General features: G+C 37.0%; 1 protein-coding gene across 1 annotated transcript in view; it reads right to left on the reverse strand.

The window, feature by feature from the left end:
* Positions 1 to 11,646, reverse strand: part of RAPGEF2 (Rap guanine nucleotide exchange factor (GEF) 2) — a 134,053-nt gene that overhangs the window by 94,649 nt on the left and 27,758 nt on the right. Inside the window, exon 4 of the mRNA XM_009325162.1 lies at positions 924 to 999. Within this exon, the coding sequence (XP_009323437.1) occupies positions 924 to 999 (76 nt within the window). The remainder of the gene's footprint in view (positions 1 to 923; positions 1,000 to 11,646) is intronic.

Consider the following 11,646-nt stretch of genomic DNA (forward strand, 5'->3'; position numbering starts at 1 on the left):
GTCCTCCATGTGCCTTAGCATAGCTTCCAGGAGGATCCACTCCATGATCTTCCCAGGCACAGAGGTGAGACTGACTGGCCTGTAGTTCCCTGGGTCTTCCTTTTTTCCCTTTCTAAAAACGGGGGTTATGTTTCCCCTTTTCCAGTCAGTGGGAACTTCACAGGACTGCCACGACTTCTCAAATACGATGGATAGTGGCTTAGCAACTTCATCTGCCAGTTCCTTCAGGACCTGAGGATGGATCTCATCGGGTCCCATGGACTTATGCACCTTCAGGTGCCTTAGATGGTCTCAAATTCTTCTCCCACAGTGGGTGGCTCTTCATTCTCCCCATCCCCGCCTTTGCCTTCTGCAGCTTGGGCGGTGAAGCTTGAGCACTTATTGAAGCACCCTGAGGTGGCAACTATAAACTTTTGAGCCTGTGAACCCTCAGAGATGATGGTCTTCTGCCACTGGACTACAGCAGATACTGCTAATGAAATAAGCTTCACCCAGAAAAGTCGGTAGAATTTTAAAATGTTCAAACTGCTTCTTAAAACCTCAGACAGCTGAGAATAAATTTAATTCAATCAATTATTAATTATTTAAGCTAACCTGAGATTAATACTTTAAAGCATCTGTGCTTACCCATAATAATAAAGCAGCTTTAAAAAAACCCCACAAACTTCCGCTATTCTGCTAGCACAAGAAAACTCTAGTTTTACAAGAAATCTGCAAAAGTAAATGTAACAATATAAAAGATGCCTTTATCACTCAAACAATGGAAGTATGTGTGCAAAGAATGGCAAGAAAGTTATGTATGACATCTTAGATTTATAAAAAGGTCATGTGCAAAAGAGAAAAAATTAAGTTTCATTGGAAGTTGAAGTATTACCAAAGCCGGTCTGTAAAATTTGAAAGCAACTGAATGAAAATATTCTTACCACAATCATTTCAGATGGCTCTAAAACAATGCATTCACAGCCACGCCTGAAGCTTCCTGCAGAACGCTTGCCAAAGCTGAAGAACAAAAATACTTCAATCAGAACAAAAATCGGAGCTATAACACAATCCATAAGCATATTTACATCTTCTCCAGATACTGTAAAGCATAGAAAAAATGTACATACCTGTGCACAATACAAGTTTCATGTATATGTCCTTCGACAAGTAACTGATACCTAAGGACACCAAGAGCTGTGTATTTATTTGCATAGTTTACTAACAGTATTTGCTAAATAATTCTATTAACACCAAAACAAGTGTCAATCAAGTGCTGTCTACTGAAGAGGCATGGTTAATTCTGAACTGCATGACAGAGTTTGATCTAGTATCTTCTGACATTACAGTATTAAGTTACCTAAGCTATCTGCATTTCTATGAAGAAAGCTGACTAGCATTCCAAGGAAGGAATGAAAAGGCTGATCAACTTCAATTAGCTCTTTTTTACTTAAAGTAAATTAATAAAATAAGGATGCTGAACGTGAGAGTATTCCCAGATTGAATAGATGAGGACAAAAGGTTGTTCTGCCTTTCATGACACATTCCCACCTTAGTGCAATAATTAAGCATGATACTATTTTTCTTCCTGTAGGATGAAATAGAAAGCTATTTTAGTTTCAGTTTCTGAAGTGCTCTGCCTGTATTAAATGAATGTATGTCTCTGCAGGCTTAACTGCAAAGAATCCTCGAAATGCAGCAGTAATGGTGGAGTGCAGAGAACCAGTACATAATTCAGTGAAATACAAGACCTTTACGGTTACATCCTTAATCATATGCCACCAGAGTAGAAGAAAAGACAACCAGCTAAAGTTTGTTTCTGGGGTGTGTGCTTCCCGCTCCAGGTAGTTCATATTTAAGCCTGCCAGGTCAATGTCAGACTGTCACAGAGAGGAAGGCAGGACAGATGACAAAATGTCTGGAACTTCAGGATCCCTCTTGTAGCCTGCTGTAACAAACCTGCCTTAAAATTTGCCAAGAGCCAATGTAACTATTTAGCCTTTCCCTTTCTTCAACCCGGCACTGTGCAACAGGCATGGGAAGTCTTCCTATCTGAAGCTCACAGGGCAACAGCTATTAAATAAGTTTATGAAAAACAAACCAGACTCAATAAAATTGTAAAATCTGAATTTTAACCAATCCTGTAATGCACAGTCATGGTGATACGCTTAAGCTACAATGTTTGTGAAAAGTAACTTTTTTTAAGCTTTATTTAAGCAAACTAAAGAAGTTCAAATACCATTTGGAACAGCATATCTAGCCAGTTTATATCTATTCCCCTGTCCCGCCTGGCAATTAGTAGAAATGAACAATTTAACTTGCTACCTCAAAGGCTAATCTCTTGACAACAGCACGTTTATAGCTCAAAAAGGCGGTAGTCAGATATTGAAAAGAAATGCCAGCTGTGCTTATTCATCAAAATAATAATCGCATTTAATGGTACATGGGACTTCTACAATAGAAAAAATTTTCCAGAATACTAAGCCTCTTGAAAAGAAACATTCAATAAAGAAGTCTCTCGACAAAATGCATATTTTCCTAGAGGCAAACACATGCTTCCTCCTATAGTCCAGCAACAAAACACAGGGTGCTTTACTCTACAATGCCATCTTGAATTTTATACAATTTCAACTACTGTTAAAGATACCAGAAAATGAAGCCATTTTATCTTGATTCATTAGACTGTTGCAAAAGTGACAAACTTATTTTCTTGGTCATTAAATTGATCCATACACACAGTTTTTCCTTAAAAAAAGGAAAGGAGGGGGAGAGAAAGGAGAAAGTAAATCAACTCATTGATTGAAAAACAACAGTGCAAAAAATGGTGATTAGGAAGTCCACTTATTTGGTATTCTAATTGAAAAGAAACACAAAAATATTCCCTTTCCTCTTGCAGATCCTTGTCCCCCTCTTCCTAACCATTGGTTTTGGTCTAGAATACACTATTGCTGTATTTTTTGCCAGCCCAATTTCTAGCCTCACAGCAAATGCTCGTTTCAACAGAAAATGCATATACACTTTTCCACTCCACCATTTCTTCTTCCTCTATTGCTGTCTGTAAGTATCAACTTTAAACTTCTGCCCGTTGCTAATCACCGCTGACATCCAAAAGCTTAGCAAACACAGTAAAAAGAAAAAGCTGTGTTTTGGATGTGCTTTTCTGTTCTTGAATAACTTGTTTGGATTTTACCCTTCAGCACAAGAGAACAGGTAGTCAACATATTGAGACAGAAGGTGTGCACTGTATTACTATAAAGAAAATTCTTGATTTCTGTTCCCAGTAACACACTGGTTCTTGCAGCAAATAACCATGTCATCGCTGTACTGCTCAGATTCCTATGACAGCACAAAATTTATCAGAACAGACAGTGCATCACACGTATACATTATCTTAGACCAAAGATCACAAGGCACTTCGGGCTGCAAACAAATTCTGTAATCTTTGTGAAGTATTGTAGGCAAGACGACAAGTAAATCAAGACAGAAGAAAGTCAAATGACCTTTCAAGTGTTGCATTTCTCTTCTCAGATATGCCACGCCAGCTAAGCCTCCTGATTTCCAATCTGCTGCCAAAAATTCATCATCAGTGAGGAATTCATATAATCAGTGAAAATCAGGAAATTCTCTTATCACTGTCCACTACGTCTGGACACTTCAGAAGCGTCCAACTCTGACTACGGTAGAACATCCATCACGGTATTGCATACTATCTGTTGCAGAACCACACTTTGATACCTACACATGGTCACACAAATACCTGTTGACATGCAACTTGGAGAAGCTACTGGTATCTTAGGGCACTGCCAATCCCACTGTTTCCATCAGAAGGCTGATATCAAAGTCAGTAAGTCTTATCAGAATTAATTTCTCAGAGCTTTGCACAAGAGCAAAAGGCAAAGACCAAAGAAAAAGGACTTCAGTGACACTCTTCTCCACCTGAAATCCTTAGCTGCAGTAACCAGCCACTAGGCAGAGGAAGCCACCAAACAAGCTTGACTTAATTGAAAATAAGTTACTTAAAATACCAGTAAGCAATAAAAAGAAGCAAATACCCAACACATAATACAGTCTGTTTACTGAGCTGTTCAAAAAGCCCAAGCTGTAAAGCCTTTTATAAAATACCAGAAGAGCTTCATACGAGGGACCAGAAGCTGGCATGCAAGCTGGCTTGAAGGATCCTAGGTATCACAAAGAAACAGTAGCAGCAAATAAAGTTTCAGTGGAAAGGTTGACAGATTATCTTCATAATACCAGCTCTATTTTAGTAACTTCTGCTAGACACTGTTCTTTCCAAATTTTGATGCTAGACCAGACTTACCATAGAAAGTGAGTTTAACTACCCAGATTTATCACAAGCCTACATACATGAGCACTGGCTAGCTAAAGTAGAACATAGAAAACCTTTATTAGCCAATTTCAATGGACCAGGGATTTGACAAATTATTCCTTCCCTTACTGTAGTGTGAAATAAGCCTGTGGATATGAGACTTCACTAGGGAGCTTAAGGTTAAACAACATTTTTGTGTTTAAAACGCAGTAGAGAATTTTACATAATATACACTTCACATTTGGTTCTATCATATTATTCCTTAATAATTTCAACCAAAATTGTCTTATTACATTAAGATAAAATCTTCTCTCCTACCTAAGCCTTATTAATTTCAACTCCTAAAACCAGCAACTACTAAGTCAGTGATGCACCTGAGAGAATCCCAGCTTTGCAGCTATTTTCTCTAAATCGGTGATGCGCATGAGAGAATTTCACCAAAAGGAAGCTCAGCCAGTTTAAAAGTTATCTTTTCGATAGTGGCTGTCAGTATGACACGTAGAGGTTGTAACAGTAAATTTAGATGGCCAGAAGGCTGCCTGGTTAGGATGTTGCTACCTCACCTAAATTCCCCAAAGAACCTTGTTTTGCAGCAGTTTTTCCAACACTTTTTTTCCTGCTACCACATAAGCTCTGACTTGAGGTTCCCCAAGTATTAAACTTCACAGATGCTCTCCTCAGTACCTGTCCTAGAGGCAATTTCACTTCTGGAGTCCTTTTCTGTCACAGTTACTTTTATTCCCCATAAAGCTACTGAATGCATGATGTGAATACAAATCTACTTTTAAAAAACCTTAAAGATGCACAAGACAATTTCATTTGCAGGAATCCACTTCACAGTAGCAATTTTGAAAGTGGATGATGAAAAAAACCCAAAACCTCTTACAAGGTTATATATTGTCCCCAAACAACCGCTCCCTAGCTATACTTTTCCCTGAAGCAACTGACAAAAAGTCTAATTTCCTGTTTGACTATTCAAAAGCATTATTTCCAAATAAATTCATTAGTACTAAAAAAAAAAAAAAAAAATCACACACCACTTTTGGTCACTAGGTGTATTAAAAGCAGGTATTTTATTCCATATAAGTAATTTACAACTTCATTTCCATTCTAATGCATTCTAAAATTGAGTTTACACTGACTGTAGATGACAGTTCCCTTCTCAGAAAGTGTACCTTACTACATATCTCATTTTACAACTCATTATACTCAAAACATACACAGTTGGCTAAAGAACAGATGTATTACAGTTTACAACATGCTGGTTAATAGAAGACAAGTTTTAAGTGAAAGCTAAGCGTTTCCATGTTTCCCAAGTTTATATTTTCAGTTTTCATTAAAAAAACCCGTAGAATTATAAAACCATAATTAGTGCAGTGGCTAACAAACAGCAACAAGAGAATAATTTAAGACTGCTGACTGCATTTCTTCCCCTTCAAATTTATTAGATTTACTAATAAACCAAAACAACAAGTACCTCAATTAACTGAAACACCTAAGGATACAAGCAACACAATTAATTTTTATAAGCATTTACACATAGAGACAAACCAAAAACTTCCAGGTATTGAGGTGACTCGTTCTATCCTTTCTACTATTACCATGACACTGGAGGACAGAGCAGTTTTCTCCAGACGTGACCCATCTATTTCCCCAGGTCCCCAGACATACTCGTACGTGCACACAGATGCTCCTTTCAAAGCTCGCAGGAAAGGCGGCAGCTACTGAAGAGGGAGCATTTCCCTATCAGCATTCAGCCCTGTCCCCTCGCCTGGGGCCTCCACATTCCTGTTTTCACGTCAGGCCAGCTCCCAAATGGAAAGTTATTTCTCAGCACTGGAATGTAAACGCATTCATCAAAAGTGATGCAGAATCTGAAGAAAACTCCACTGACGACGACCACCAAGAAAAGGTTTTTCAGTGAAAAGCCCTTTTCTTCCTTCCTCTTTAAGATCAAAGATCGCTCACAGAAAACCCAATTTCACTGGTGACAACTGTTTCTCAAAAAGGACATGCAAAACTTTCATCTTCTCTCCTATCATGTAATCTTAGCCTTTATTTCTTTTGATATTCACCACCTTGCACTAGCTTAAAGTAATAATTAATTCACATAGGAATCACAAATCTTAGTGAAGCTACATCTAAGACTCACAAAGAAAGCTCCACTAAGTATGGTCATGTATATCGTACGTATTCTTCAGCACATTTTAAAGTGCAAAATATTGTTATAGTTTTATGTATTTGCAAATGCAGTATTTGGAATGAAGCTGCTGATTTAGAATAAAGTCTATTTAATTGGCATTTCCTTTAAGTCAAAAAGCACACTCCATTTAGACATGTATTTTTCCTTGCTCTAGAACAAGTAACACATTTTCTTGGTTCTCAAGTTCTTAGAATTTTCTACGGTACATTTATGCAAGCAAATAAATTCCATATAAATTTTGCTTTTTTCAAAAAAAACTTCTACCAGATACTAAAACTAGAAATGTAACGCATGATTCTTGAAATTATTTATGCCAAAACTCTAGTAATCAGATATTCAAAACCTTTCTTCTGAAGTTTTCAAATGGGATGTACAAAAAAGCCTATGGCTTAAGATCACTGCTGTGCAGTATTTGCTGGTACAGGACATCTAAATATACGTGGAGATTAAAGTAAATGTTTTCCCTCCTCCACCGTCCCTGAAATTAATCCTTTTCTCTTCTAGACTGTACCTGAACAAATCTGTAAGCACAAGGTTTGAGTTCAGTTCAGTTTCCCAAGCTTTTAACATATTCATGATAAAAACAGATCTTAAGTTACATAAACCCAGTATGTCCAAAATCTTTTTGTGAAAGTTACATTGCTCCAGTTGACATCTACATTTAGGAAATCACAGAAAACTACCAAAATTAAGTACAGAGGTACTGTGTTAAGCATATTTAGAATTTGAAGTTATGTAACGCAAAAAGTCTCCGTTTGCTCTTGGGTAGCACCCACCCTTCACATGCTATTACTACCATCGCTATCTACGTTCAAATGCTCTCTACTGCATTTCCCATCTTCCCTCTACCCTTCACTGCTCAAACTCGGAGCACAGAGGAGCCGCCGTTCCTCTGGACGGACCATTTGCTGCACGTCCCGCCGGCACATGTTGCACAGCACTGCTTCCTCATACCAGCGCTATGACCTCAGCCGTGACCAGCAGCTGCTTTCCATCACTGCATCAATTATTCTCTGATACAGAAGCAAACATGAGCAGAATGTCTGGTCTCTGACAAATCCCAAAGTCAAATCTTGATGTAATAATCAACATTTAACTTGCAACAACGCCAAAACGCATTAGATTTAGTTCTAAAGCAAACCAGTCACAATGAATTCCTGAATGAAATGTTGTGGAGCAGTAGTTATCTCGAGTCTAGATGGAAAAAAATGGGAACTGTTTTCTACCTGCTGCTTAGGGAGATAGTAAGGGATTCACTCAAGTTCCTCCTCCTGTATCTTTTTTTATTAAAAAAATGCCACATTTCATTTTGGTATGTCCAAATTAGAATTAAAACATCAGCCCCTGTTAATGGCTTATTCTAACCAAGCTAGGTTTCACATGAATGTGCTGTGAAACCCGGACTGTTCCTCCACTCAACTCGCCCTTGCCAGGGATGAAAAAAAAAAAAGAAAGTTACAATTTAGAAGTGTGTGTACATACACAAGCCATCCCTAGGGGAACGCTTAAGTGTTCTGACAAAAACTAAATTTGGCATGGCCATTTTCTGACCCCTCAGAAAAAAAGAAAAAAAAAAAGACAGAGCCCTTCATGCATGCAGAGCAGCTCTAACATGAACAGCCCTCCGCTGGGGATGATGCAAGGAGGGAAGGCAGCAGTGGGTTTCCCCACACTTAAAGCTGCACACTGGAAACTATGAAAGCAAGGGTTTGTCAACTGAAAGACAGAGGATCTTTATCGTCTAATTTCATCTTCTGTATAACATAGGCTGACTTTTCTGATTCTCATTCAAATTAGTGCCTGTCTTTTAGAAAAAAGTAAGTATGCAAGTGAATCCCCAAGCTGCTCTTTGACTTGTGTTAAATATTATTTTTAATTAAAACGTGGCAGTCATCTACATATCAAAATAATCAATAGATTCACCTTTTTTTTTTAAACTTCTTTATTTCTCACAATGTTACTATATTTATAGCACTTTTTTCAGCAAGAGAAATAGTTGCTTTACAGAAATGCTTTTCAGTTGAAAGGAAAGCTGAGATGCTAACAACTGGAATATGAGTTGAAGAGGCATTTGCAGGCCTGTCACTGTTTGCAAATCCTGGAGACATGAGCTCACTACATACCATGGATAAGGATGATTAGACTTATCCAGTGTCATATGATAGCTTAGATGTTTACAGTCTCTGATACAACAGCTCATGTGTCAGGGAAGGGACTCGCAACATCACAGCTAAGTACGTGCCACTTAATAATACTTTGGGGGAGCGTTTCACAAGAGGAAAAAGCCTCAAACATCACTGCAGCTCCTTTGCTTGATCTGGGACCCAACCTACCCACTGCCTGCGGGGGAAGACGAATCACAGTGTCAAGGGCAATAACCCCAGTGCTGCAGCAGGAGGGTGTAAAGCAGGGAAGAACCCAGCAAGCCAGACAGAGAACGCCTGACGACTAACCAGTCTGTGTGAAGGACACTAAAATTATAGGATAATCACGTTTACAGTGTATTAACTCTTCAGATAATTCCTGCTACAAATGCGTGAAAGTTAATTTGAACTCCAGCTGAAAGCTTTAGTAAACTTCTTCAGTATTTTGAACATGTTTAGTTAGCATCCTTACAGATGACAGACTATAGTACTTTACCTACTTAATACTCAGGGATTTCTTTATTTCTTATGCAAATACAATCCAGATCAGAGATTGCCTTAATCTGGTAATTTATAGCTGACTACTGAGAGCACTTCAAAAGAAGTTCCAGAAAACCCACAGAGAATAATTTGAAATTAGCTAGCTTCTGGAGGTTTGCTTCCAGAGAAAGTCAGTTCAGTCAACACCTGAAACATACACCTTATGATCTTCACATAGGTTTGTTTGTTTTTTTTTTAGTACAGACTACTGTTTTAAAAAGTGTGGTTAATTTTAAAATTTACCTAGTTACAAGACTGAGTATGGTAGCGAGCTTGACTAGTTTACATAAAAAAAAAAAGAAATAAAATTGAGTAAAGTTTCAAACTTGTTGCTTTTACTTTAGCTCTTTATAATGTTACCTTAAAACCAAGTTAAGCTGAAAAATGGTTAAAAAACCCAATCTGAAAAAGTGTTGTAAAGAATAACTGTTTTGCAAATTTACTGCAAATGAATACTTTTCAGACTAGAATACCACTTAGGGTTCTTTATGACCCTTTCATATATACTGAACAAGAGAAATGTGTTTAGGAAATTTTCCTGTGAAATTCAAGATCTGTATTTATAAACTATAAATATAGTTTATAAATATATATAACTATAAAAGAATGTATAGATAAACAAAACTGGAACATAGCAGTAGTGGCAACAACAAAATTTAGCTTGTTGCAGCAGTTCAACTTTGCAGTGTCTCTAGTACAGAAAGCTAGAAGGCAGGTACTTCATCAGAACAGCTGACAGAAAAGATCTTTATTTGGAAAAAATCACCCTCATTTTATTTTTAAAGTAGAAGTTCTCATATTATTTTATTTTGGAAAACATTCAAAGATGAAAGCTTTTTTCCTAACTACTTTTTTTTTATTATTCCTTTTTTTAAAAAAATTATTTTAATGAATGGTTTGAATAAAGACAGCTTTGCTTATCCTTCATCTTAATGACATCTGTGTTGCCATGGAGATTACTGTGACATCACAAGATCTACATAATGGTCTCAAAGAATGAGAAGTAGTAGGAAAACATTACTTAAGAGGCAAGACCTTGTCTGAACACAGTTTGGCTTATTAACATTCATAAAATTCAGAGAAGTATTTTTTCCAACATCATACAAAGACTAAATGAAGGTGGTTTTCTTACCTTGAAAAATATATAGTAAGCATTTTTAAGTCCCCCTAGAGACTTTCATAATTAAGGTATTAGAAATTGACATCTTTTAAAATACTAAAAAAAAAAATTAATAACTTGACATGTCATCTAGGGTTTTACCAGTAAAATAAGACCATACATATTGACATTTTCCACCCCCACTTATATGCCTAACTCATTCAATACAACCAATTCACATGGAGGGCTAAACACATGACCTCAATAACTGGTTTCCATAAATCTTTTTAGTACAATGCAGATGTATCCAAGATGTCTTTGTAATAAGTGCCCTATAACTGTAAATGAACAAACAAGCTAAAACAGTGAAGTAATAGTGACAATTTTGTTTTAGCTATTTACATTGTAATTTGAAGATAAATTATCCCTCATTTAGTGTGTTATACTATGTCTAGCGTCCCTGGACTTATTTTTTCAGAAACATTTGAAAATTTTAGCATCACCTGAAAGAAAATTCTTAGGCATTTTAAAGTCTTCTGCAGTATGGAATAACATTTTGTTAAAAACACTATTTGTAGAAGAATTATAGTAGCAGAATCATGCTAATAATCAAAACAACATTTTTGATTCCTTCCACTTTTCTACAGTCCTGAAAATACATAACTAAGTAAGCAAAAGTCGTTACTTCAGCTTATCAGGATTGTCCTTCACCAAAGATAAGTCTATAGACATTTAAATCATCTGAGTTCCACACGAGGCAAAGAAAAGGCTCTTCCCCACAAATACCCCAAACCTAAATGCAGGAACAACCATCCCATAACACATTTATATTGGACTTCCCCCAAGAGTTTTCTTGGACATTTTGTAAAGAAAATATGTACATATCAAAAAAACCTTGTAAGTCTTGCACCTGTAAGCACAGGATGGACTCTAAGGTACCTCTTGACTTTTCTGTAGAATACACAAATTTTGGTGAGCATGACCATCCATTCTATATATTCTTCTTTTAAATATAATTGTTCAACAGTAATAAATAAATTTCAGGATTTAAAATGGACCTTTCTGACTAGTTAATGTTGCTCCCTAGGCTGTGAAAACTTCACCACCTTGCTGAAAATGGTCTTTTCCCCAGCATAGTATACCTAGACCAGCAACCTCACCTTCTTTCTCTGCAGTGCACTCCATCCCCTCTCTCCACATGGGTATACTTCTCCCTCTTCAGTATTCTTTATGCTACTTTTGCACATAGTTCATTTTGTTGTTATTTTGGGGTAAACAATGACCAGATAACTTCTCGGTTCATTACACTTATAAAACTTGCCCAGGGACCCTGAGAGCATGTAAAACAAACACG

Source organism: Pygoscelis adeliae, unplaced genomic scaffold (genome assembly GCF_000699105.1).
Source record: "Pygoscelis adeliae isolate BGI_AS28 unplaced genomic scaffold, ASM69910v1 Scaffold170, whole genome shotgun sequence".
NCBI classification, from domain to species: Eukaryota; Metazoa; Chordata; class Aves; order Sphenisciformes; family Spheniscidae; genus Pygoscelis; species Pygoscelis adeliae.